General features: G+C 39.4%; 3 protein-coding genes and 1 long non-coding RNA gene across 4 annotated transcripts in view; 2 read left to right on the top strand and 2 right to left on the bottom strand.

Moving 5' to 3' along the window:
• kank1a (KN motif and ankyrin repeat domains 1a) overlaps window positions 1-3,849 on the top strand; it is a 60,783-nt gene extending 56,934 nt beyond the window's left edge. Inside the window, 4 exon segments of the mRNA XM_029439661.1 lie at window positions 532-674; window positions 1,870-2,070; window positions 2,384-2,482; window positions 2,915-3,849. Coding sequence (XP_029295521.1) covers window positions 532-674; window positions 1,870-2,070; window positions 2,384-2,482; window positions 2,915-2,977 — 506 coding nt within the window. The 3' untranslated portion in view covers window positions 2,978-3,849.
• A 187-nt stretch (window positions 3,850-4,036) lies between these two features.
• On the bottom strand, window positions 4,037-9,805 carry LOC115013682 (cilia- and flagella-associated protein 157-like). The gene is made up of 9 exons (XM_029440138.1): window positions 9,616-9,805; window positions 8,498-8,769; window positions 7,789-7,942; window positions 7,358-7,625; window positions 7,102-7,229; window positions 5,667-5,832; window positions 5,143-5,279; window positions 4,760-4,918; window positions 4,037-4,359 (listed from the first exon to the last, which is right to left on the bottom strand). Exons 1-9 carry the CDS (start codon window positions 9,777-9,779, stop codon window positions 4,257-4,259), a joined length of 1,551 nt encoding a protein of 516 aa, XP_029295998.1. The 5' UTR covers window positions 9,780-9,805; the 3' UTR covers window positions 4,037-4,256.
• A 5,177-nt stretch (window positions 9,806-14,982) lies between these two features.
• On the bottom strand, window positions 14,983-19,633 carry LOC115013624 (uncharacterized). The gene is made up of 3 exons (XR_003832816.1): window positions 19,393-19,633; window positions 16,727-17,036; window positions 14,983-16,649 (listed from the first exon to the last, which is right to left on the bottom strand). It is a non-coding gene; the product is annotated as an uncharacterized LOC115013624 (long non-coding RNA).
• A 2,874-nt stretch (window positions 19,634-22,507) lies between these two features.
• The window catches only part of dmrt1 (doublesex and mab-3 related transcription factor 1), a 31,479-nt gene continuing 27,013 nt past the window's right edge, over window positions 22,508-26,973 (top strand). The window contains exons 1-2 of the mRNA XM_029439865.1: window positions 22,508-22,723; window positions 24,443-24,611. Of these exons, the coding sequence (XP_029295725.1) occupies window positions 22,508-22,723; window positions 24,443-24,611 (385 nt within the window). The remainder of the gene's footprint in view (window positions 22,724-24,442; window positions 24,612-26,973) is intronic.

Here is a 26,973-nt window from a genome sequence, read left to right as displayed (position 1 = left end):
AAAGCAAAATACATTTAAAATCTCATGAAAAACTATATTTTTGCCTTTAGTGTCTCGCCTTAAGTAAAGGATCTGAATACTTCCTCCTCCACTGCCATGCAGCGATCTCCCTGAAGGCTCAATAGACTGTGATGAGGTCCGGGCCACTCGCTCCTCCAAAAGCCTTTTGTCTGTTTGGCCTTTTGTGTCCTTGTGCTCTGTGACAGCAAATCCTCCCCCCTGTTCCCATTGTAGCCTTTGTCCTCCCAGTTCCTTAGACCTCTCCTCCCCTCAGCGGGCAGGGCAGCCACCCTCATACCCGCCTCACCTCCCACCTGATGGCTCTGATGGGCTGTCTCTTTTGCGAGGATGAGTTCTTTAAGGTTCAGACAATGCATCACGGTCCCAGGCCCGACACACGTCCTCGTGCATTACTGTGCTGTTGAGTGACAGGCAGCGACAAGTCAATCACAGACGAGAGTCATAGCATACAAGGGCTCGAGACCACCCGCACCACGATGAGTGCTTTAATCATGTTTGTGTGTGTTTCAGATGTGTGTAACGTGAACCAGCAGAACAAGGCGGGATACACGCCCATCATGCTGGCCGCGCTGGCCGCAGTGGAGTCGCCCAAGGACATGCGTATCGTGGATGAGCTCTTCAGCAAGGGCGACGTCAACGCTCGAGCCAGCCAGGTCAGTAACGGAGAGGTCGGAGGTCAGAAGGCAGGGCACCCACAGGGTTCAGGTCTCAATGAGCAGGGAAGTGAAGGTTGTGAGGACAAATCGGGCTCTTTTGTTTATAAACTAAGCCGGTTACAGCTAACGAGGCAGAAATTAAGAGTGTACGCGACTGACGTATCGGCATCAGAAACGTATTTAAAAAGGATTCACATGAGTTGTTTTTGTCTCAGTTGAAAGACTCGACTGCAAAAAGATTTTTAAAAAGTTTTAATTTAGATGTACTTTGAATTTTTTTCACTTGAGTTTTTATTGCTGTTTTCACCAGTTACAAACCACAGATGATTCTAAACGACCATAAATCAAAAATAATAGAGAAAACGAAAAGAAAGATTTTATGTTTTTAGCAGTCTATTCAGTCTCTGTTAGGTCGTCATTTCCCGCAGTCTTCATCGCTGTTTTAGTTTGAATAGTTTAATTTCTCCAACTTTTCTTCTCTCTCTCTTGCAATCTCAGACATGTGTACATAAAGTAGATTACCTCCACTATCTCTTTCCATTGTTCCTGGGTTGGGGGATTCAGATGTACTTTTACCCTGAAGTAGAAATAACAGTACTTTGGTGACACCAAGTGGTAAAGGAAGGAAACTATTTGGGTTTTGAAAAGTTATACAATCAGAATGTTAGACATCATGTGTGATGATGATTGAATTGCTCATATTCACAGTAGGAGACAGTTTTTATTATTTCTATAAGTTTGTGAGGAAGATTTCCTGCAGGCTTCCTTGAAAAGCCAGAATTTCCTGTGTGCAGCTCCGTCAGTGTGCCAGTTACACTTCTTATTGCCGGAGCCATCGTTTTATGATTCAGTCTCGCAGAATTGAAGGTTTTAAGGCTAAAAACTTCTTCAAAAAAGAATTTAAAATCTTTTCTTAGGGTAATTCTACAAAACAAACAATACAGGGACAGTTTTAATATGTATTTACACAATCCTGCAATGAGGCAAATATAAATAATACAAAAACAAAATGGAAAGAATACCCAACAATGATTAAAGATAAATACAATAATAAAACTGATAAGAAATAAAACCGTGTGCTTGCATTAATAAAACTGCTTTTGTTCACAAGGGGTCAAACAGAAAGATGGAATATATTTCCTTTAGAGTTTAAGATTAATGTTCCCTCTCCGTGCTGTTGTTCCCGTTTCAGGCTGGTCAGACGGGGCTGATGCTGGCGGTCAGTCACGGCAGGATGGACATGGTTCGGGCCCTGCTGGCTCACGGGGCCGACGTCAACATCCAGGACGACGAAGGCTCCACAGCGCTGATGTGCGCCAGCGAACACGGACACGTCGAGATCGTCAAACTGCTGCTGTCTCAACCCGGCTGTGACGCCACGCTGAACGACAGCGTGAGTAACTAAGTACATTTACTCAACTACTGCACTTAAGTACAAATGTGAGGTACTTGTACTTGAGTGTTTTGTTTTCATGCCACTCTATACCTGTACTCGGTACATTTCAGAGGGAGATATTTCACTTTTTACTCAACTGCATTTATTTAATAACTTAAGTTTATTAAGATTTTTGCACACAGAACATACAAAACACTTGTGTCACATAGTAGAATTCAGAAAAATATGTTTGTTAATCTATATACAAAGGGCATATATGCAGATCAGCACATGTTTTAGTTTTTGTTAACTCTTTGTTTCTTCTCTTCAGGATGAGAGTAATGCCCTGTCCATCGCTCTGGAAGCAGGACACAAGGACATTGCAGTGTTGCTGTATGCACATGTCAACTTCTCCAAAGCCCAGTCACCTGTACGTCTTCATCACTGCCTCGCTTTTTAAAAGCACAATGAGTAGGATTTTCCTAAAAAAGAAAAAACATGTATATAATCTGTATCAATCGTCACTTATGGCCCAGTAGAAGTGTCTGTGTCTGCAGAGACCCTGCATCTCTGGATCTGTAAATTTTGCGGTGTTTGGGATGTTTCTGGCCGTCAACCCTTTTAAAAACGCAGCGACCAGGTGCCAGACTGTAAGCACACATCAAATGCCAAAAAGATGCAAATAGAGAGGGGAAACACCCCGCTGATGAAGCTTGTTTCCAAACGAGAGTGAATCTGGGGTTGGCGTTCCGCAACCGACAAATCCTACTCATTGTGGCCTTCAACACCTCTGTGCTTCTAATGTAATGTCTGTTTACATGTCGGCTGTCACATTAACCATTTACACATGTTTATATTCCAGGGGACCCCTCGACTCGGCAGAAAGATGTCACCCAGTCCCACTCGGAGGAGCATGTTCGATTAAAGGCCCCGCCTCCCCCTACAAACCCTGAGCTGCTATTGGTTCACGCTGCCTTACCCACAGCTGGATGAGGGATGTAAGCCCAAGCACCAACCAATGAGAATTCTGGAAATATTTGTTATTTATGTGCACACTGATGAGCCCAAAGTGCCCTCTGAATATGAATGTAACCAGCTGGTGCCTCGAGTCCCATCAGAATCTGGCTGAAATAATCAGCAAACCAACACGGACACAAAAGCTACTAAATGCCATTTTTCTTTTGGTCCTTTTTTTCTTTTGCAATTTGACACATTTTTTTTTTTTTTTTTCTTAAGCTCAATGTTGATCATTCAAGAGCACCAAAACATTTGTGATTAATTTTTGTTTAGTTTTTTTGGTTCGCATCAGAGTAGACAGATGGAGAATTATCCACCCACGTGTTAGAGGAAATATTTCCTGTATATATTGCTCGCCTCGACATCCCGGCCTCACATGTGCACCGAGCTCTCTACAGTACGTGTACAACTCGTGTGGATGAACGCATCAATGAATAGATGCGACCTAGACTGGAGAAAATTGTACTTTTATACAAATCCTTTGTATCTATTTAAAAAGAATCACAGTATTTTGAATATTTCCTATTACTGCTTAACGACCCATGAAGTTATATATTTATCAAAGTATAGTTTTTAATGCAGATATATGTATTTCATTGTACATAGTGGTCAATAGAGTTTAGTTATTCTCCTTTTTGTGTCCACTTTCTTTCCGTCTGTCATGTAATATAAGCTGTCTGTCCTCTAGTATTCATCAAGGTACTGACTTTCATTCCTCCAATGAGAATTGAAGTGCCTGAGACTTCGACATATAACAATAAACATCAATTAAAGAATAAAGATCAGTGTCTTCATTTATTACCCACAAAGTAAACTACAGTTAGGATGTTTCTCGTAGCAAAAAAAATGTTTTATGTTTCTTTTTCAGTCTGTGCTGGTTTTATACACGTTTCTGTTTAGCAGAAGAAAAGAGGCCATTAAAAACAATCTTTTTTTTCACTCTGACAAAAATATTTTATTTCTAGACAAAATGGTTCATGTCCAACATTTAGAGAAGTGCTCTAAAAACTAATGAAAAGTTGAATTAAATAAACCGTTGATCAATTCAATACTCTCAGGAGTTTCACTGTTGCGTCCTTATTCTGTCTGCTGAGTGAGGACAGAAGGTAAAACTATCAACAGACTGGATCCTCCATGTTTGAGAAAACCCTTCATATCTCCAAAACATAAACAGGAAATTATTTTTGTTACATGTTTTTGGGTTTAGTGAATGAGTTTCTGCAGGTCGAAAGTCTGACCGCTGAACCAGTCCGGTTACTGGCGCTGTCTGTTTTCTGACTGGAGGGCTTCCTGAGGGGATGGAAAGAGCAACAGAAGTCAGATAAGTTATATTAAACATACAGCATATTTCAAACACAATGACTGAATCATCTACAATTAAAGTGACTTCTATTCTTGCAAAATGTGTGAAAGTTAACATTTGTTATATATTTTAACTGATGATTGAAGTATTAATTGAAATATTGGATGCTTTTAATCTAAAATAAGGTTCATGAGAATGTTTAGGTATTTAGTTTCCCTCTAAAATGTTTATTGTTTATAAAAGGAATCCTAAATTTAACAAAAGGGGCATATTCTTTCCACCAGAGGCTGTTAACAGTTCTTGCACTATAATTTAGTTTTTAAGTCATCGGTGCTAATGAAGGACCACAGGACTTGTGTACGCTGCAGACCCAGTAGGTGAACAGACCTGTGCAGAGGCACATGGGAGCTGCCGGACCCAGCTGCTCCCGGCCTGGAGAGTATGTGTTTGTGTTTCGGTGTGGGCCGGGGTACGAGGCCGAGATCGCCCGGCCTGTAGCGGGCCAGCTCGAACTGGAAACTCGAAGCTGGATTCAGGCTCGCTTCTCTGTAAAGACACAAGGACCTGGATGATGGTAACCTAAGCAGGAGTTTCTCTGCTGAATCTCTAAAGAACAGATCTGTACTGTTGTGATCATTAAGCTCATTGGTAACATCTGAGACTTAGATTTCTTGCACTTAAATATGTCATCAAGAATATTAAAGTAGATTATTTCTGTATGTAGTTGATGGTCGCACAACAGACTTTCTCCACGGAGAAAGTTTTATTACCTGGCGGCAGCAGGGTCAGAAGTGTGCTGCTCTGTCTCAGTGGTGGCATTGGTGAGTGTTGGCCGGTCCAAGACCACCATCAGCTTCTCCATCAGCTGCCTCCACTGGACGACAGAGTCCTGGTCTGTCGGTGCATCCTGCAGGGGACAAGAGTCAACAACGGGGGCTGCAGTCATGAACACTTCAAAGAGGCTGAAACAATCTCATCGCATTATGAGCCTACTTAAGGATCAGCTAGGCTAATTAGCTAACCAGGATAACTTTCTTCTTATTAAAACATTTTTAACTTATTTTTACATAACAGCCGACAAAATGTTTTTTGAACCAATTTTTTTTGTCTATTTCAGACGGTATTTGTTTTTGTTAACCTCGCATGTTTGTCACAGAAACATAGCAATGCAAAAAAACGAATTATTAATTTAGGAGAAAGTGCTCTAATAAAATTGTGCCAATGGGCTGAGATAACTTCACGTGAGCATGTTTGTGTGTCCTGATGTTCAGGGTCAGGATTTTTTTTGTTTTACCATCAGGGCCTGTCTGAGAGCGACGGCTGCTTCCTGCATGATTCTCTTCATCCTGCTCCTCCTCCTCCTCTCCTCCAGTAACTCCGCCTCCAGCCGACTCACCTCTGCTCTGCTTTTACTGCACTGCTTGGACAGTGAGGCCCAGGTCCTGTCTGAAGACACAACACTGACAGTGAGGCTGTATTCAGATATGAAGCAGCTTCATGTCAATAAAATTACATTTCATCAGTTCTCATTACGAATGTGGCTTGGGCTGTGTTTACTTCCAGTGAAGCCTTTTTCTTCTAGTACAATCCCCACACTGCCAAATTCTGACCCTTCATTTCATACGGTTTCTGAACTAATTATGCTATACATGCCATGGAAACTCACTGTTTGATAAGATTGCAAGAAAAACAAATCTACAGAATGTCACTGATACTTAAATTCACAACTATTGTTTTAAAAAAATAAAAATTACATTTCTTTACACTTTATTTATAGAGTACTTTTAAGATACTTAAGGGAGCTTAATCCAAACACTTTTATTTAACCTATTACCTTTCTAAAGATCCCCTCCCCCTGGGGTCGCATGGTAGAAAAAGTACCTCAATGTGTAAATCTGGATTCACAAAACCGTGCGCACAGATTCACAGACATCCCTCTGGTTTAGTTAATTTAATAAGACTTTACTCTTTGTGGCATCATGTCGGCTGTAGTGTCACTCTATAGCCTAACACTTCTGAAGGGAACTTACAATGAGTCTGTGGTAGGGAATAGTAGTCTACAGTTAGTGACCTCACCGTACTTGTGCAGTTTTATCTATTGATTTAATACGATAATTGAATATTCCTACAGGGAGTCGAATCGATCAGGCAGTGCAGTTAGTTTATAATAACCATATTATTCCCACATTTAGTTTTCTATGTTGTATATATTGATTTAGGAGTCACACAGTAGTCATGCAGTAATATTTATTAATTATATACTTAAGTAAAAAATGTTTACAATACATTTACTTAAATAAAACGTTTACTGCTAATATATTTTTTTGAATATTGTAGTATTGCTACTTTTATGTAAACTAAAAATCTAGCTTCTTCTTCCACCACTGAGACCGGGTAAAGTAATAGGTATAAAATATTATAGTGATCCAACAGCAGATGAAATACCATAAAGTGCAGTAGGTCACCACATGTCGACCTTTATTCACTACCACACACACACACATAAGTTCCCGTTAGAAATATAAGTCCGTAGAGGAATAGCAGACAAAATGCCTCAAACGAGTAAAGTCATTATGTTTACAAAACCCGATGATCATCTGTATAACCGAGCAGTTTATTTTTCTACCATGTGACCCTAGAGGTGCTCTGTATCTTCCTCACTTCTTAAAAAGAATGTGACCTTGGACAAAGCATGAGTGAGTGGCATGTGGACAGTAGAGATGGAATACATTGACCTGAGTGCCTCCATCTCAGCCAGGACTCCTGTGTGTTTGGTCTGAAGCTGCTCGAGTTCTCGCTTACAGTCTTTCAGCTCCGCCAGCAGCTGCTCACACTTTCCTGTAAGCTGCTCCACCACCTGATGGAGGCAATACATATAATGTATGCAAACATCATTGAGTTTATATCTAATGTGAAACTGCAACACGCACTGGATCCGATTCTACAATGGGCCCGAACAATGAATAAGATATCTGTTCCCTTTACCTTCTTGCGGACGCAGCTCTTGCGGGACGTCTCGCTGAGCATTTGCTCCAGAATGTCCACATCCACACTGAGCCGACTCTTTCGGTCCCGCAGGACCGAGTTCTCCTCCATCAGGACGTGAGTCTCCTCCGACAGCTGACTGATCCGAGTCTTAACCTCCGTGTTCTCCTGAAGGGCCAACCTGGTCGTCTCCGGGACCTTCTGGTCGACCAGGTGATGCACCTCTGCCTCCATGGCAGCCACATGGTTCTCCATCTCCTTCTCTAACCTTTGGGGTAAATCATTTAGGCGTAGTACATTTAATAAGGCTTGTGAAGGCTTGTGTCAAGTATATATTTTGTAACTTAGCACTTATTAGCACTTTTTTCATATCTAGGATAGGCTGTGATTGTAGGCAGATGTAATTCTGTCAGTAAATAAGCAGTCGCAACCTTTTATTCTCCAGCAGGGCTTTCATCTCCAGGCTGTGGATGGCAGCTTTGTATTCCTCCTTCTGACTAGCCAGCTGCTTCTCCAGAGACTCCATGTTGGACATCAGCTGCTCCCTCTGCTTCTGAAACTCCTCCAGACTTGCCAGTCTCACAGCTTGGAGGAGGAGGGGAGAGAGGAGAGAGTTAAACCTTAAGTACAGTGTAGAGGTTGCTAAACTGTTCAGCAATCCATCTTATTTCTTGCCATGGTGAGTGAAGTTATAATGTCTTGGTGCTATAGGTCCAATGAGATGGAAAAAACAATCATACCAATGTAGTGGGGCTGTTTAGAGTTAACTGGATAGAAATACATTGCCTGTTCTTGTCAGTTTTTTCATATCACACTCAAGTGTCTATAAATAAACATTTCTATCTACTAAAATGTGATCATAGATGTTTTTGTTGGAGTTATGAATTAGTCAGTGTGCAAAACAGTAGCTTTCTGAGTGGCATTATTCATTTCCAGGAAGGTGGAAGATGTGACAATGTCATGCTGTGAGAGACATTTTTCCTGTGATGCCGGTATTATTTTCTCATTTAGATAATGTTTCCGTTTTATGTGGAAAAACGTCAAACCACGGAAAGGTTACCATTTCAAAATCATCTTCATGGGACCTTCAACATGCTACTACTTGATCCTGCTCGAACCCAAAGAGATATTCAGTCTCACCAAGTGTTGTGTTTTCTGAGGTGACTTCTTCAATCCGGCCTTGAAGCTCTTGTCTCAGCTGATTGTGCTGCAGCTGCCGGGCATCTCTGTCCTTATCGGCATCCTGCTGCTGACTCCCTATGCGTTCCGTCAGCTCGTCCATCTCGTCCTCCTTTTCCAGTAGGGAGCGTTTTAGATACTCAACAATATCCTTCTTCTCTTTCTCCAGCACACTGTACTGAGAGTGTAGGTCCTTCTTCTGCATTTCTAGTTGGTCACATTTCAGCTGATATCTAGAGGAAGATGGTCAACGATTAAGGACAACATCTTTAATGAGTCTTGCAATGGTGGAAAGTAACTAAATGCATTTACTCGGGTACTTTACTAATGTATCATTTTGAGGTGCTTGTACTTGAGTATATACATATTATGCCAATTTATACTTCTATTCCACTACAATTCAAAAGCAAATATACATTTATTTGACAACTGTAGTTACTTTGCATGTTCAGATTAATAATACAAAATATAAATCAACACATAAATTGAGATGTAATATTATAGATTAAGACAAAACTTTATTTATCACAGTTCAACAATTCATAAACTACATAACAGATCAAGTATATAAAGCCCTTCTTTAGCAGCTGCAACATTAAATTGATGACAGCTTCAATAATAATAATCCAATAAATTATCATACAGTATTCTGAAATGGGCCGTAACTATAGTTGTTAAATAAAAGTAGTGCAGGAAAAAGTACAATTTGTAGTGGAGTAGAAGTATAAAGTAGCAAAAGAATAGTACAAGTACCTAAAATTTGAATTTAACTACAGTACTTAAATATATGTACTGGTTACTTTCCACAACTGCTACTATGTGTTATGCTAGATTATACAGTACAGTATAATGCTTATTCCAAAATGACAACATAGCTAACAACAAATGACTAGCTAACCTAGCATAGGCCTACTTTAACTACCAAAGTGCCCTGAAGTGATTTTTTTTTTTTAATCCAAATTTGAAGAACAAGACTAAAAAGATTATGTACAAAGCATCTACTCACACAACATATTACCACAGCATTCCCATTAACTTAAAGTTTCTTATTTTCGTAACCGTTAGATAAAAAGTCTCACCTCTCCAATTGCTCGTTCAAATATCGTATTTGAATCAAATATAATTCATTCTCTTTGCCTTCCCAGCCGGTGTTATCCACAGGAGATGCTGAACTTTCTTTTTTCTGTGTTTTCTTGATTTCATTTTGTTTCTCGACGCTTTTCTTTTCCTTCTTTCGAGGCATTGTGTCGGAGAAAGTTGGTTACAGCGGAGAAACTAAACTACACTGTTGCCAGGCAATGATGCCTTCAGGGACACCTCGAAAAGTTTTCCTCCTTGCACGGCTGCAAGATGATAAAAATGTGATCACGCGATTCACACTTTTTTATCGATCTTTTAACAAATGTAGGTCTTCACAAATATGTATTACAGGCATGTTGTTGAATCTAATGTTTAACCGCTGGTTTAAGATTGATCAATATGCTGTTTAGTTTAATGTCGAAATCTTTTTTCTGAGCTATAAAGCTATCACCACATTTGGCGAAATTCTGTTAAATTTAGGGTTTAATGAAAAAGGCTGAAAATAAATGTTAAAATATCCTACATAATAATAATAATAATAATAATAATAATAATAATAATAATGATACAATTAATGATACAATTAATAATAATAATAATAATAATGATAATAATAATAATAATAATAATAATAATAATAATAATAATAATAATAATAATAATAATGAGAATGAGAATGAGAACTATAATATATAAAACAACACCTTAATAAATAGACAACAATTAATACAAAATTACACACTAACAAACACAAACTACAGGGCTACAGTTTTTTTTAGGTTCGTATATTGAATGTATCCAAAAGAAATTGAAAGATGCATAAGATAGGCAACATTACCATGTCCCCAAGCCTGCCACTGGTATCCTACAACAATATTAGGTGTGTCTGTAGGGCCATCCAATCCCTGTACACCCAAAGCGAGAGTTGTGTCCGGATACTCGGCAGTAAGTCGGACTCGTTTCCAGTGAATGTTGGCCTCCGCCAGGGCTGCGCTTTATCACCAATCCTGTTCGTGATTTTCATGGATAGGATATCGAGGCGTAGTCGTGGAAGAGAGGGGTTGCAGTTCGGTGACCTGAGGATCTCATCGCTGCTCTTTGCAGATGATGTGGTCCTTATGGCATCATCGGTCTGTGACCTTCAACAGTCACTGGATCGGTTCGCAGCCGAGTGTGAAGCGGTTGGGATGAGGATCAGCACCTCCAAATCTGAGGCCATGGCTCTCAGCAGGAAACCGGTGGATTGCCTACTCCGCGTAGGGAATGAGCCATGGCGTCTCCCTTAGAGATAGGGTGAGAAGCTCAGCCATCCGTGAGAGACTCGGAGTAGAGCCGCTGCTCCTTTACGTTGAAAGGAGCCAGTTGAGGTGGTTCGGGCATCTAGTAAGGATGCCACCTGGGCACCTCCCTAGGGAGGTGTTCCAGGCACGTCCAGCTGGGAGGAGACCCCGGGGAAGACCCAGGACTCGGTGGAGAGATTATATCTCCTCACTGGCCTGGGAACGCCTCAGGATCCCCCAGTCGGACCTGGAGGATGTGGCCCGGAGAAGGGAAGATTGGGGTTCCTTACTGGAGCTGCTGCCCCCGCGACCCTATCCCGGATAAGCGGTAGACGATGGATGGATGGATGGATGGATGTTGGGCAGACAGACGGAGATTGCTTATCTATAGGTAGATGATGTTTATACTGCGCCACCTACGCAAATGGCACCAAATGGGTCACGGTTACTCAGGCATCATATTTACACATGTCCAACAAATGTGTTTTCAATAGCCTAAAGCAGGAGATATGATATTTGTTTTGTAAAATAACCCCTATTCACACCCTTTGAAAAAAACGTTGAGCTCCAGCAAACTGCATGAACCGTCAAAAATCTGAAGAAAAACAAAAGATCCAGAGATGTTCTTTAACAAATTTAATGACAATTGCTCAACATGTGTAGTTAAGAGTGGCTGAAAAATAAATTTGAACACAATCCAGGAAAGAAAAACGAGTCACAAGCCAAAACGTAAAGTTTATTGTTATAGCGCCTCCATGTGGCCAATTTTTTTAAAGTTAGAAATACGGGATAAATACGGGAAAATATTTAAACGGGAGAAAAACGGGGTAGAAGTAAAAATACGAGATAATCCCGGGAAAAACGGGAGGGTTGACAGGTATGGCCATGTGTCAGCCAGCAAGACTAGACTAGACTAGAATGTTGGGGCACATTTGTTCCGCCTTACACGTCTGCGCCATATCGTCACAAAAAAAGAATCAGTTGCCTACTTTTTATTATTGTACAATCTTTGTTGTAGGGGGGGCCACAGGTGTGTCCAGGCTCTGTGTTAGGGGGGCACTGGCCCCTCTTGCCCCCCAGAACCGCTACTGGGAATATGGCCCAGATAGAAATTTGTGCTTGAATCATACCTGTCAACCCTTCCGTTTTTCCCGGGATTATCCCGTATTTTTACTTCTATCCCGCTGTCCTCCTGTTTAAATATTTCCTGTGATTATACCGTATTTTTAACCTTTCAAAAATAAAAGGCCTAATTTAAAAAGGTTTACAGTGGCCTCTGATAGAGCAGGTGGCAGTATTATGTTTAACATGAGCTGAAAAACGTTATCCACCAGTAAACACACAGAAGAAGAAAACAGGAAGAATAACACAGACGAAAAGAGATGGATGAGTGTCACAGTGAACGGGAGATAGATGGAGACGCAGTTGTACCTGCCAAAAAATTCAAACTTTATGCAAGTACCTGGCCAAATGGGAGGAGACCTTCCATTATTTATTAAAAGCAGAGTCGGGCAAACTAGTGCTTTTTGTAAAGTGTGCCATTCAGATTTTAGTTTTGCACACGGCGGAAAAAGCGAATGTATATACCCGTCCCGTATGTGTTTACATTTACATTACATGGGTAGGGGCTGGGTGGCTGAGAGCTGTTAAAATATGGACGGAGTCCGCCAAAGAAATTCCCTTATTTTGAAATTCCAATGTTGACAGGTATGGCTTGAATGTTTTGTACGTCTTAGTTCTAACACAGAAACACAGTTTTGACTTGTTAGCTAACTTAAAACATAAAGTGTCAGATAAAGCTTGTGCTTTAGATTTTTACTCGATTGCATGTGATGAGAGCACAGATGCGACAGACACCGCACAGCTGTTCATTGTTTTTGCGGGGAGTTGACGACAACTTTTGCGTTACGGAAGAGCTGCTTGGTCTTACGAGTCTAAAGGGCACAACATAATTCGAGCACGAGGACTTTACCACAGATAATTTAAAGCTTTCCTGTCTGATGTCGATGCTGAATACGGGGATGTACTCCACAGTTCTGATGTGCGCTGGCTGAGTCGCGGCTCCGTGCTGCAGCGGTTTTATTCCCTGAGATCAGAAATGAACCTGTTTTTAAAAGAAGGACCGACCTCTTCATGAGCTGAGTGACCCTCCATGTTTGGCAGACCTGGTATGTTTAGTTGATCTTACTAGTCATCTCAACACTGAACAAGAGCCTACTGCACACATGAAAGCATTCTGTGTGAATCACCGTCTCTTTGAGACACAACTACGCAACTTCAATGTTGCGCACTTCCCCACGCTGTCCGAAATCAAATGTACTTTTCCAAAGGCCAAGCTTTCTGATAACAAGGGGAAATATGTGTCTGTGATCACGTCTCTCATGACAGAATTCCTGGCCGCTCCTAGCTAGCTGTTGCTGTCTGCTCGCCTGTCTCGTTTCCTCCTGCTGAATGACCAGAGGCCTCAAACCGGCGCTTTATATAGCCTCATCTTGTCGCTCATTGGTCAGTTAAAATCGGCCGTTGCCGTCGCTCATTGGACAGTTACAACTGAACACGTTCGCTCAATCAAAGAAGCAAGTCACCAATCAAACCCTGGAGACTCAACAGTTTTGTGTTTCCTCTTCGCCAATAAATGTATGAAATACTCATCTACAGGAAGTGATAAAGTGTAAAATATATTCGAACTGATAGCAAAGGGGTTTCCCTTCATATAGATGTCAAATAAACCGTATTATTTTTCTGTATTTTGATTGGGAAGCCTTTAACTGACTTTGTCCTGTAATATCGCTGCTAAATGCTTTAAACATACTTTATGCCACTAAAGCTAGTTTTTTAATGTATTCTCTAAAGGTGACTAAAGTTTGCTGGTAATTAAGATCTATAAACATTTCATATATATTTCAGACACTTATGAATCATTGTCACAAGTACAGTGTAACTGTAATCGCGTCACTTCCGGTTTCTACTACATTTGTGTTGCCGGTAACTACTCCAGCTGCTCAATTCATTTAGTTATATTCTTGATCACATCGGCTAACGACCTGTTAGTTATCTCAACCTAAACGTGAACTCCTTAAGCACTTACAACTTTCTCCTTATCCTTCTTCTCTTAGCGACTCTCGCCTAATCCTCAGTTGTTTACACTCCTTTCGGCTCTGCTAACGTTAGCTACTGTAGCTTGGTAGCTAGCCATGGCATCTCTCTTTCTTTTCTGCTCTGTTGGGCCAGAGAATTTGATGACTTTCTGGGGAACTCCTGGTCTGATTAGCAGTGACGACATCCATCCTACTTTGGATGGAGCAGATCTCATATCTACTAATATTACAAAGTTTATTAGTGGACCTAATCCATGACAACCCGGAGTTGAGACTAGGAGGCAGAGTTGCAGTCTTACACACTTCTGTGCTTCCTTCCGGGCAGTCGCCCACTCAAATCCCCATAATGACTGTGTCTGCCCCACAACCACTGAAATTAATCAAATCAATGTTAAACAGAGGGGGAGTTATACAAAAAAAACCTAATAAAAATTAACACCTCCGCTGCTAAAATGCAACTAAGTAGAACAATTAAATGTGGGCTCTTAAACATCAGATCTTTGTGATCTAAAGCTGGAGTAGTAAATGATTTAATATCAAATAATAAGATTTATTCCACTCCGCCTCGCCATAATAATACTCACGTTCTTCGAGACACAGGCCGAGGAGGTGGAGTTGCACTCAAGCTTATTAATCAATCCTAAACCTAAAAGCATTGTTCTTACGCTTTCAAACCCAACATGGAAAACAATAAGCCAATTTTATTTGTTATACTGTTTTGAATTCTCAGAATTTAGTCCTTAAAACAGATAAAGTAATTATCGTAGGTGACTTTAATATTCATGTGGATATCGATAACGACAGCCTTAATAACGCGTTTATCTCATTAGATTCAATTGGGTTCAGTCAGAATGTACATAAACCAGCTCACCGTTTAAACCACACCTTGGACCTTGCAAAAAGTCCAGTGTTGATTTCAACACTTTTTCAGGGTTTATATAGGTCCACACTTTTCAGAGTTAAATGAACACTTTCATAATAGTTAAAACACTGTGCCAGAGTTCCTTCTTTAATTCACAAAACAGAGTTAAAGTAACACCAATTAATGTTATTAAATAATATATTCATTGATTCAAATAAACAAAACCATTTCATGGTATAATGTACAAACTTTCATCTGAAACATTGTATGAGCTTTGAATATCAAATGGCTTATGGAATTTAAGCTCAGACATTTTTATTATGAACCTTTCCTCACTTTGTAACACTCGAAATGCACGATGATGGTCATCAAAAGAATTCTCGGTGAATAGCTTGTTTGTTAATAAACAAAATGTGTTACCTTCAACCAAAAGTACATCACATATTTGACAAAAGACAAACAAGTCCACATGTATATTCTACACCATCAACTTTAACACTAGTTGAGAAAACATCTTTTGACAAAATCATTTCAAGCATTTCGTTGTTGACCACATTCACATCTCTGAGGGAATAAGTCTTAATTGGTCCATACTCTTTTTATTTGAGGGTGAATATTTCCCAGTGATAAGCAATAGCCATCTGATGCTTTTTAGTGATTTGGTTATGTTTTTGAATCTTGTCTTTGGCTTCACACCTCATAGACCACATATACAGAGGGTCATAAAATGATGCTTCGGTAGCAAGTTTCTATGTGGAAACAAGTGCTTAAATAGTTTGTGGTGGTCAACAATCAAATGCTTTAAATATATTGTCGTACCTAGAGTGAGAAAAAGTGACACAACCATGTTCATTATTTTAAGTAACAACAGTAACACATTCCAGTTTTCGTTTCCTGCAGGAATGATGTCACCAAACAGTGGGAAGTTTTTCACAAGACACAATGTTTGAATAGAATTCAAACCAATGCCATTGCCAGCACTGTCCAAAATGATCTTTGTGGGACGTTTCTTTCGTTCTAAAAATCCGTAGTCAAAACCATAAATCCTGGAAAGCAAGTTCTGTTGTGATATTAAGTTTTTTGTGAGATATTCAAAAAGCAAATTTGATCTCACACTGAGTCACACCCTCAAGAAGGTCATGCATTATATCAAATGAGTAATTATTTCAAACATGGAAATACTTCAATGAGTTAAGTGTAGAAGTCTTTTTCAAACCATACAAGGACTTCAATTGTGGGTTGTCTTGGAGACATTTGTAATGCATATCAAACATATTTTTTCCACAAAGGATCACTTTGGGATCTTCCTCACTGTATACTGTTTGAGAATCATTCCTCTCAATCAAACACTACTAAGACTAAGGCCTTGGGTTTCCAGTAATTTTATATCATTTATCAACGGTTCCAGTATAACCCCATCATACAAATGGGATAGAAATTAAAATGTCAAATTCTGACACATGAAACCGGTCAGTATTGTTTTAGCCTCTTACTCAGAGAGTGAGACCGGTACTAGCTGGTCAAGCAGTCTGGCTCTCCAGTCTCTGACTCTGGGTGACTCCTTCATTTTCCCCACATCAATGTTATACACTGTTGTCTGCAAGAATGTGTAAAAATTCAGTAACGCAGCATCGTACGACAAATTAAACACAAAATGGGTTTTGGAAAGTTTGTCGAAAGCCCCGAGGTAGGGAGCGGTTTGCCTGGCGTGGGATGAGATGCTTATCCATGGTGATGTAGAAGCTGTCAATCTTGCTCTTCTGACGCCCAACAGCGAGGAAGTCTTGATCCACCTTTACGAAAGAAGATATTACCGTTACTACTACAGGAAATGCGTCAAGCCATTGTAAACATTTAATTCCAAACTTACCAATCCTTTGGTATCCAGGAATCTTGGGACGGTGGAGAGGATATCAACACCTCTGCTTGGGTCATTAACAAGCTTCTGACGGTGCTGAAAGGTTTCTCTCATTTTCTGAAAAATCAGGGAATTGTCTGTGGTATGGCTGAGCAAAGACATGTCCTCTTGGCAAGCATCCCCATCCAGCTGTCTTTGTACATTAACAGCTCATTGGACATGGACACGGTGATGGTGCAGATCCTCGACAAATCTTTCGTTGGATTGCTTTCAGATGCCAAGAAATGTATCCCGTGCTGCCTGCAGCAACATGGAAGTGTTCCTGAAATAAAACAAAAATGTATTTTGGTCATAGCCTACATAGCCTTTCTTGGTATATGGATCCTTTATGGAACAGAACGGCGGTACTATCCCACGAGCATACTCTTCTCTTATAGCTTTAGTGGGGATGTGCCCGAGAGGAGATATTAAATTCCTAATCAGAATTTGCACAATGGGCATGCAGTTGTTTGGCACAAAAGAAACAATATAAAAAACACTCATGATTTTCAATCACGCGAGCTACCAGTATGTTAACCATTTGTCTTCTTGTGGCATCTTTTAATGTTTCTATTGTTTGGTATTCCTGTAGTACTTCTTCACCACCAGACTTGCCTCAGCACAGCTTCAATCAATTAATAAAGAAAACATGATAACGCAAAACATAATGATAAACAGCTTTTCTAGAGAAAATGTTAAGAGACTACTGAGAAACAAGCTTTGTTATGACCTGTTTAGCAGACACTGCATCAATTACAAATACTAATTCAATTAGCGGCCCGGATACGGCCCTTCTGAACTTTTTTCTGGCCCGCAAGAGGTTGCCTGCAAATCGGGCTGGCATATAGGCTATAACATAAATAAAACTAAAGCCTGATTCACACCAAATGCGGCGAAAACGCAGGTGTTTCCATCCCACTCTGAGCTGCAGCGGCGTCTGGAAAAAAACTCACTCTGTCCGCACGTGCCATCGGCTCAGTCAAGCTCACGCTGCACACTAGGTTGGCGGGCCACAGAGAGAGTCACTGCCTTACTTTAGCTCGGCAAGCTAACAACACGCTTCAAGATGTCTCTCTCCAAGCCAAAGAAACCTAGAGTTGATTCTGAAAATCGTCACTTCCGGAGCGAATGGACTGACAAATATTTATTTACTTTGCCAGCCGCAACAAGTAAAAAACTGGTGTGTTTATTATGCAACGAATGTATTTCCGTGATGAAAGAATACACAGGGAATCGGTACTACAAGTCAAGTCACGGAGAAGGAAAGTACAGGGACCGTTAGCATCATTTAACAGTCAAGTGGCTTTTGGTCGCTTTTGCACGGAACAAGAGAGCCACGATAGCAGCCCTGCTTTTTTTTTTTTGTTCTCTCCTCTCCTTTTCTCTACTGAGTCTGACTGACTGACTGTAGGTGTGTGTGCGCACGTGTCGCGTGGTTGTGTGTGTGTGTGTGTGTGTGACCTGTCGGGGCGGGGCCCTTCGCGAAGCAGAGGAGAGAATGTGAACGTGCAAAGTAACGCAGCAAACACGGAAACGTGCACATAAACAAGATGCATATCATTTAATAAAAGAGCTTCTGTTCAATGTGACAACTGAGTTCTGAATATAAAAAAACCCAAAAGTGTCATTTCTCTCACTGACTCAAACAGGCTCAACATGACAGAAGTCTGATGTTAGTACATCACCTGACTTAATGTAATGCATTCTTAGTGTAAATGCAAAGACAGATCTATGTTTGACAGATTCAAACAAGCCTACTTACTGTTAAATTGTAAAAATGTGTAAGATATGTATGTTATTGTGAGTCTGATGCGACTGTTTTACTCTGTTCTATTTGCATTTAGTATTTCATTTTATGGATATGGACTTGTTTTCAAAGCACCTTATGTATGCTTGGAAGTGTTGAGGATATTATAAACAGGGCTACTTACTGGTAATGTGGTGAATACTGTTTTATTATATTCATCGTTTTTTTCTACATTAGTGGACATGGAGCTGTTGGGAAACAAACTATTGTCTCCTTGGTTTTAAAGATGCAACATTTTGCACTTTTGTGTGAAGCCTTGTAGCCAAAGCTTTCCTACTGTTCTGAATGGACTGGTTGCTTTCTGTAATGAATTAAGGTGATACAAATAAAGTGAAACAAGGGGATGCACGTGACTAGTTCATTTCATGTATTAGTAACTATTAACACTACTGTAAGTAAGAGTTATTTGTAGTGATTCAATGAAAAAGTATTGTGTGGCCCACAAACCCCCAGTGACTTTCTTATTCGGCCCATTTGCTAATGAAGTTGAATAGCCCTGCTTTACACCATAACAAAAATACACACACAAACAAACACAAACACTGTCTTGCTGATGTTAAGCCGCCCTAAATGTAAAAAAAACACCATTTAGGACCAAGAGTATTTTATTGCAGCTATGAATTGTCATGTTAACTGTTGTTCAAGAGATGGTTTTAGTAAGGAAAGGTTTGCTAGCTAACCAAATGTTAGCTAGCTAGCTATGGTAGCTACCACAGACGGCTAAACAAGGCTTCGCAAGGCATACATTCCCTGTAGATGTTTCACAGTAAATAATGCAGTTCATATCAACAATTTATAATTGTTTCAGTGAGTTTAATCTAATTGTACTTACCCTGTCAACCGCATGAGGAGAGAAAATCGAGCTGATTTATCGTGGACTCGTCTCCAACCGAAGCAGTGACATACAGGGGCGGAGCTTAATCACGTCTCTGCAGAGTTGGTCTAACTCTGACATGATGAACAGTGAAATAACTCCAACAATAAACACCATTTCAATCAGAAAATGTTAAAGTAACACTTCGTGAGTTGAAATCAACTCGGAAATGCTTAACCCTGAAATGTCAACTCTCCAGTTATTGCTGTGCAGTTTAATGCTTGGATCCATACAGGATGACCACCATACCTGTCAACCCTCACGTTTTTCCCCGGGATTATCCCGTATTTTTACTTCTATCCCGCTGTCCTCCCGTTTAAATATTTTCCAGTAATTATCCCATATTATTAACCTTTCAAAAATAAAAATAGGCCTAATTAAAAAAAAGTGTACAGTGGTAAAGTGGCCTCCGGTAGAGCAGGAGGCAGTATTATGTTTAACTTTAGTTGAAAAACGTTATCACTAACACACCGAAGAAGAAAACAGGAACAATAACACAGAAGAAGAAGAAAACATATGATGAGAGTCACAGTGACCGGGAGATAGATGGAGACGCAACTGTACCTGCCAAACAAGTTAAAACTTTATGCAACTAACTAGACAAATGGGAGGACACCTTCCCTTATTTATTAAAAAGCAGAGTCGGGCAAACTCGTGCTTTTTGTAAAGTGTGCCATTCAGATTTTATTATCGCACACGGCGGAATAAGCGATGTTCACCAGCATGAACAATCGTCACAAAACATACACCGTCAATGACTTAATTTGTCACAAGAACTGTTTCAGAGGCAAACCAAGTGACCAAAGCTGAGGGAAAGATGTCGATGTAGATCATGATCTCTGTCCCCCTCTACACACAAGTTTTAAACTCAGTAGCTTCCTCTGGTGGTTTCAGACAGTACTGCATTAAAAACTGCCTGGTTGCATGATACTGTATAATGTGCATGCAATAGTCTACATTTTCTGTTCCATTTTTTTCTTCTATGTCATTAAATGTCAGCTTTTTGCTGAGAGAACAACTTCATCTTTTCATCTGGTCCACTGACCTCGCCTGCCGTTTCACTCTGCAGCCTGCTATTGGATGGCTCAGAGAGCAGTCATAATAGAAAGGTTAAATGTGTTCAATCACAAACTTCATTAGTGTGTTAAAATCTATCACTATTACCATAAGCTATAGAGGCAATTAAACTCAGCGTTGTAACCCTGCTTTCAGTTACCTTACAGCACCAGGACCTCAGTCAATGAAGTGTAGCAGTTATTTATTCAACGCTGTGTAAATGTCTGCTTTTTAATTGGTCACTTTTCATCCCCCCCTTCATTTGGCTGCAGGGATTTTAATTGGTTGCCTTTGTGTGTTTCACCTCACTTCCCTCACTGCCTATAAATCCCACTTGGCTGACTGAGTGACCAGTGTGGAGGTCAATTCAGTTTCAGCTCAGTCAAGCCTTGTAACTTAATGAAAGAGTATTAATTCACCACGTAGCATATTCATTAAAAAAGAGCTACAATTAATATACTTTAGTAGGATGTTACTCAGATATTACATCATAACTTCAAGCCCAGGGGGAATATCACAGTGATACCACAGGCTTTTACAAATCGAGTAGCGTAGACACGATACAGCTGCTGTAGGGCTATAGGGGATTATTCAGCATCAAGGGTGATTCAGTTTGTTCAGTCAAACAAACAAAATTAAATTATTTTTTTATTAGATTTGTAAATACAATAGTTGTGAGTTTTTCAGGTATTTTTGAAAAATAGATAAGATAAAGTGTGCAGATGCCAGGATTGATCTAGAAAATATCTGCAAGGTTATAGATTGAGAATTCAAATCAGTTTATCGGTCTCCATTTTACCTCTTTTTTTTTCAACCAGGTTTCTTTTCTGAGACTTTAGATCTTCCGAGAGACTACTGGACCTGGCTGTGAACTCTTGTATAAAAAAAGTACTTTGGGGCCTTTGTCACATTTCAGATGTCTACGAGTTGTTGATGAAGTGTTTTCCATTTTCCTGTTGGTTTAATAAAGACGTGAAATGAACATAAAACATTTCATAAAAAGAAAGAAAAGTTACAGTAGAGTCAAATAAAGTGATGAAACTTTGTATGAGAACTTTGTTTTTCTTCATTCCTCTGCTCTTAATCATCTCACGACCCCTTAGATTTTCCTTGTGACCCTTCGGGGCGACCCAACCCCTCGGTTGGGAACCACTGGTGTGGCGGAAAATAAATAATTAAAATTTTGAGGCACTTGTACCATTTTCTGCTAGTTTATACTTCTACTCCACTACATTTACAGGCAAATTGTACTTTTTCCTACACTACATTTATTGGATATATTTAGGTAGTCACTTTGCATATGTTCATATACAAAATAGTACAAAATATACTTACGATTATAATTATGTGATATTTAAAATTAAGATAAAAGTGTATTTATTAATTCTCATCCTACCCAGCCCATAAAAGTCACCTATATAACATAGTTAAATTAAACTCCAACTCTACCAGCTGCAACAGTGATGTACACAATAATGTTTCAATAATGAATCCAATAGTATAATACACACTATCCTATTGTGCAATGGGACACCTTGCATAATGAGCACTTTTACTTTTGGTGCTTTAAATATATTTTGATACCAATATTTGAACTCAAAGTATTGGCATCAGTACTTTAACTTTACCTAACCTTAGTAAAAAGATTGAACGCATGACTTTTTTTGAGTAGAATACTTCCTTCACATTTATGGTAGAGTTACACACACAGAAGTTAACATGTAACAGTGGGCTTCTTATTAATTATGTTTCACTAATAATTGAAGTGTGGAAAAAGAAATCCCAGTGAGTACATCATGAGTGATGCCACTGTGCCAGCTCTCTCCCCCGCTTCCAGCGCGTTCCCTCCCACAAGTCAGCAGGGCGGGTAGGGACCTTATAGCCTCCATCCTCCTGGCACCAGGAGGGCTTAACCAGCCGAGCCTGGGAGAAACTCAAACATAGCAACTAAAGTCTGACTGTTGTCGTTTCTGGGCTGATTTAGCAGTTAGCACTTGTTGTTTTATTTCCAGTAGCCATGAGTAGTAAGCAGAGCAAGCAGGTGCTGCAGTGCGCGGGATCTCTGTCGCCACCCAAAGGCCAGAAACCTCCGAGGATGCCCAAGTGCTCCCGCTGTAGGAACCACGGCTATGTGTCTCCTCTAAAGGGACACAAAAGATTTTGCAACTGGAGGGATTGCCAGTGTCCAAAATGCAAGCTTATAGCGGAGAGACAGAGAGTAATGGCGGCCCAGGTAATATGAAACCTTTATTTGTATTTTTTACGGCTAACGTTAGCTTGAGCTGAACATAACTTTGTTAACTTAAACAAAACCGAAGAAAATACAACATGTAATTGTTTTAAAAAAAAGTTTTTGTTTGTATACTTTTTAACTGTTGTGGATAAGTTTACTTAAGTTGTTTTTCCTAATGTTCATTAGTGTACTAACAAAGCGTGTCAACCTTGCTAGCTAGTTAGCTTAGGTTAGCTTTATAAACTATGTGTTTTCAGAGGTTATGAGACCTTTATTGTTACACTTGTTGTTTACAGCAGACAGTTTATAAATACAATAATAATAAATAGGCTACAGTAGGCTATATAGAACAGCTACAATTTCTATATTTTGTCTGAATATACTTTGTAACTTTTTAGATTGAACATTTTAGGGTTTTAACATTTTCAGGTATGCTCATTAGTTATGTTTGAGATGAAATAAAACGAATCAAACATTAAACAATGAATATAGCCAGTCGTGGACAGTAACTACATTACAATTTTGAGGTCCTTGTACTTTAAAGTAACGTGAGTATTTCCATTTCTGCTCCTTTATACTTCTACAATATTGTACTTTTTACTCCACTGCGTATATGTGACAGCTTTGGTGACTTTGCATATTCAAATGAATAATACACAATATATAATGTATTATTATTGGCTAGGATAACACTTTATTGATCCCTTGGTGAAATTCACAAGCTACCCTGCAGTATGTTTAGTTTAAAAAAAAGGGGGGAAAAAGAGCTCCACCTGTACCAGCTGCAACGTGACAGTGATGAACACATTAATGCATAAATAATTAAATTCAATAATATAACATATATTATTCTGAAATGGGAGGTAGTGCAGAATGAGTACTTTTACTAATGGTACATTTTGATTGTAATGCTTTTATACTTTTACTTAAGTAACATTTTGAATGCAGGACTTACTAGTATTTCTACATTGTCGTATTTCTACTTTTACTTTAGTGAAAGATCTACATACTTTGTCAACCACTGAATATAGCAAACACACTGATGAAGCTAGTATTTTATTTATCACAATGGAAATCACAAAACAACACATTGTTGCTTGAAAAGTAAAACAATTAATCAAAATATTTTGAGATAAAGTTTGGCGATGCAGCTTCAGCTCTAGACCTTTCTGTTAGTACATACAATGTGTATGTTAATAAGCTATACATTGGTAGTGAGACTAAAGTAAAATATGTATACTGATGTCTTTCATTGCTATGGCTACAAATAATTATTTTGTAATCTATCTCACTTGTAATATATTTTATTTTCATTTGATGAATTAATTTTCATTTAAAGTGCTGTATTCGTGGACACAGCAATAACATGACATGAATATGACTTCAGTTATATCTAATACTTAGACTGCTTTGTTTTGTAAGTAAGAAAACAACATAAAGAATTATAACGCATTTTAACAAACTAGTGACAAAAGACAGGGGCATCGTTAGAGGACGGATCTTCATTTAAAAACATTTCACATGAAGTTGGCACAGTGACAGCCAAAGTATTTATAAGCCATAGTGTATGTTTCTTATGGTAAAGTCAAATCAATGTGTAATAATTTACTAATTATGTTATTATTATGCATTATCTTTGCATTATAAAGCAGTATTCTGTACTGCATAGTCGATAGATAAGAGCAATGTTTTGCTTTTATTTCCTCTCCTCCCTTCAAGGTCGCCCTGAGACGGCAGCAGACTCAGGAAGAGGAGCTTGGGATTTGTAGTCCGGTAGCTCTGACTGGTCCCGAGGTGATGGTGAAGAATGAAGCTGGAGCAGACTGCCTGTTCTCTCTGGAGGGACGGTCCGCGACACCTACCAGCACCTCCACTTCTTCTCTTGCAGGTGAGGTATCGCCACTTACTGTCCTACATCTCATGTGTCACACTACTAATGTAGTAATGCTGTAATGCTCACTATACAGCTGTACAGGTGAGTCATTGTGGCCAAACAACAGCTCTTGGTGGCACTGGTTTAGCGGTTCAGGAAACTCACAGACCAATTGCATGCGAGTTAAGTCATCCCATGTGAGGCTACTCAGCCAATCAAATCTGTGCATTCCAGGCGGCAAACATTGCAACTCTGAATAATATAGACAGGCGAGAGGCGAGAGGCGAGTGACAGACGGGAAGACGAGTTAGCGATACAGGGAGAGAAGACGGAGAAAGGGAGAGAAACACAGACGAAGAGACGAGTGAGCGGCAGACAGGGAGAGAACAATAACTACTCATGGCGCTCTCCAAGAAGAGAGAAGTCAACCGAGCTTTCAACCCAGAATGGACTCATTCATGTTCATCCTTCCCACTGGGAGCACAACACCAGCGTCTCATATACTCAGAGACCGTGGTGCTCATTAACAGTGGGGATGTGAAACGCCACTATGAGACAAAGCACAACGTTTTTGACCAAACATACCCACTCAAGTCTGAACTGAGGGCTCAGAAAATAAGCACTAAGAGCCCAATGTGATGTTGATTTGTGACAAAATAAAGCAAACAGGCCACCTGTCAGCATCATCAGCCACAGAGAACAGTTTAACTCAGGATGTGCTAGCCTGCGTTAAACTGTTCAATTGTTAAGATGTGTTGAGACTGAATTATTCTAACATTGGTTGAGACTTAAATCAAGATGTGAAACAGTTAAAGGGAAAATCAAGCTGCTGCTACACTTTATATTATGTTTCTAAGATTAAGCACTTTATTTTAAGATGCACAATCTTTCAAAAGCTATTTTATTTATTTTCTCATTTTATTTTTAAATGAAGCTCGAGAAGAACATTATACATATCTACAGTAATATATATATATATATAACATCTGTATAGTTCAATGTTAAGTGGCAATACATATGGTTCTAAATGTTTTAAAATTATTAGATTTGACAGTCAGTTGTTTATTACGTGCAGACGTTGATACAGCTACTAGGCTGCTTCAATATATCACACTAATTCATAACGCAAGTTAGACATTATGATGCTCCGGACCTTTGCTCGTGGAAATTTTCTCTAAATGAATACCCCTGCTGTAGACTAATAAATAATAGATTAATTTAAATTATTATTATTAGTTAGAGCCCTATATAAGCCCTAACTTCCTGTCTTTTAATGTTAAAATGTAAACAACCATATGCATTTATATAACCGTCAACTGTGTCGTAAAAACTTCTTCAACTTGCTCAGAAGTTGGTTAAATCTCAATGTTTATGGATAATGGCTGTATACTACATGAAGAGTTTGAGCAATGATGACAGAGGAGCTAAAATATCTTTGTCTCCACTGATATATTATGATTCGCAAAATAAATCATAAAATAAAAAATAAACTTTATTATTTTGGTATAAAGATCCTAAGTCCCAGTTCCCATCACAGACGGCCACAGATCACGTCTGGGTCTCTCCAAACACATAAACACAAAACAATTAGAGAAGTGGCTATCAGTCTCTTATCTTTCTGAAAATGTCTAATATGACTAATTTAGGCTATTTAGGAGATAATTAATGCTGTGATGTTTCATCATTAATTAGCTATTAAATACAGGTGTGTTCACTTCTTCACTTTGACCTGAGGAAGACTATCTGTGGTTGAATCAGTCATGTCCACATGGAGTAAAACCAAGTGGTCTTTTCCCCCCGTCTGCATACTTTGGTCTCTACTTTACTGTTTCAGACAGAAAGCAGGAGTAGTAGTTGTAAAGCCTGATATACTGTGTGCAGCATTATTAAACGTTTTAGCATTAACACAACAGACACACTTACTGCTCTCTGTCCACTCTGTCTCAGCACAGTTCTCTGAAGTACTGACTTCAGACCAGCATTAACAACCGTAGCCCACCACATTGTGCGCTGTTAATTTGTCTATAAATATTAGCTGTGAGCGTTATTTGGAGCTATAACGTTAATGTTACTCTTGTAGCTTCAGCCATGCTGTCATGTGGAGGCGTGGCTACGATTGGATAACAGAGTGCCAGCAGACCACCTGCCTCTTAACAGATTATGAATGCATTTCATAATAAATAAATAAAAGCAGCGCAATGAATGCATCCAAATGTAACGGAGTAAAAGTACAAATCTACAAATCTACTCAAGTAAGAAGTGAGAGTATCCCGCATTAAAACAACAAGACAAGTCTAATTTATTTAAAAAAGTTACATGCAACATATAACGGAGTGAATGTTACCCGTTACTACCAACCTCTGCACTCTTTCTCATA

Source organism: Cottoperca gobio, chromosome 9 (genome assembly GCF_900634415.1).
Source record: "Cottoperca gobio chromosome 9, fCotGob3.1, whole genome shotgun sequence".
Taxonomy (NCBI): domain Eukaryota; kingdom Metazoa; phylum Chordata; class Actinopteri; order Perciformes; family Bovichtidae; genus Cottoperca; species Cottoperca gobio.
The sequence above is the reverse complement of the archived record's forward strand: the minus strand, read 5'-3'. Positions and strand labels throughout refer to the sequence as shown.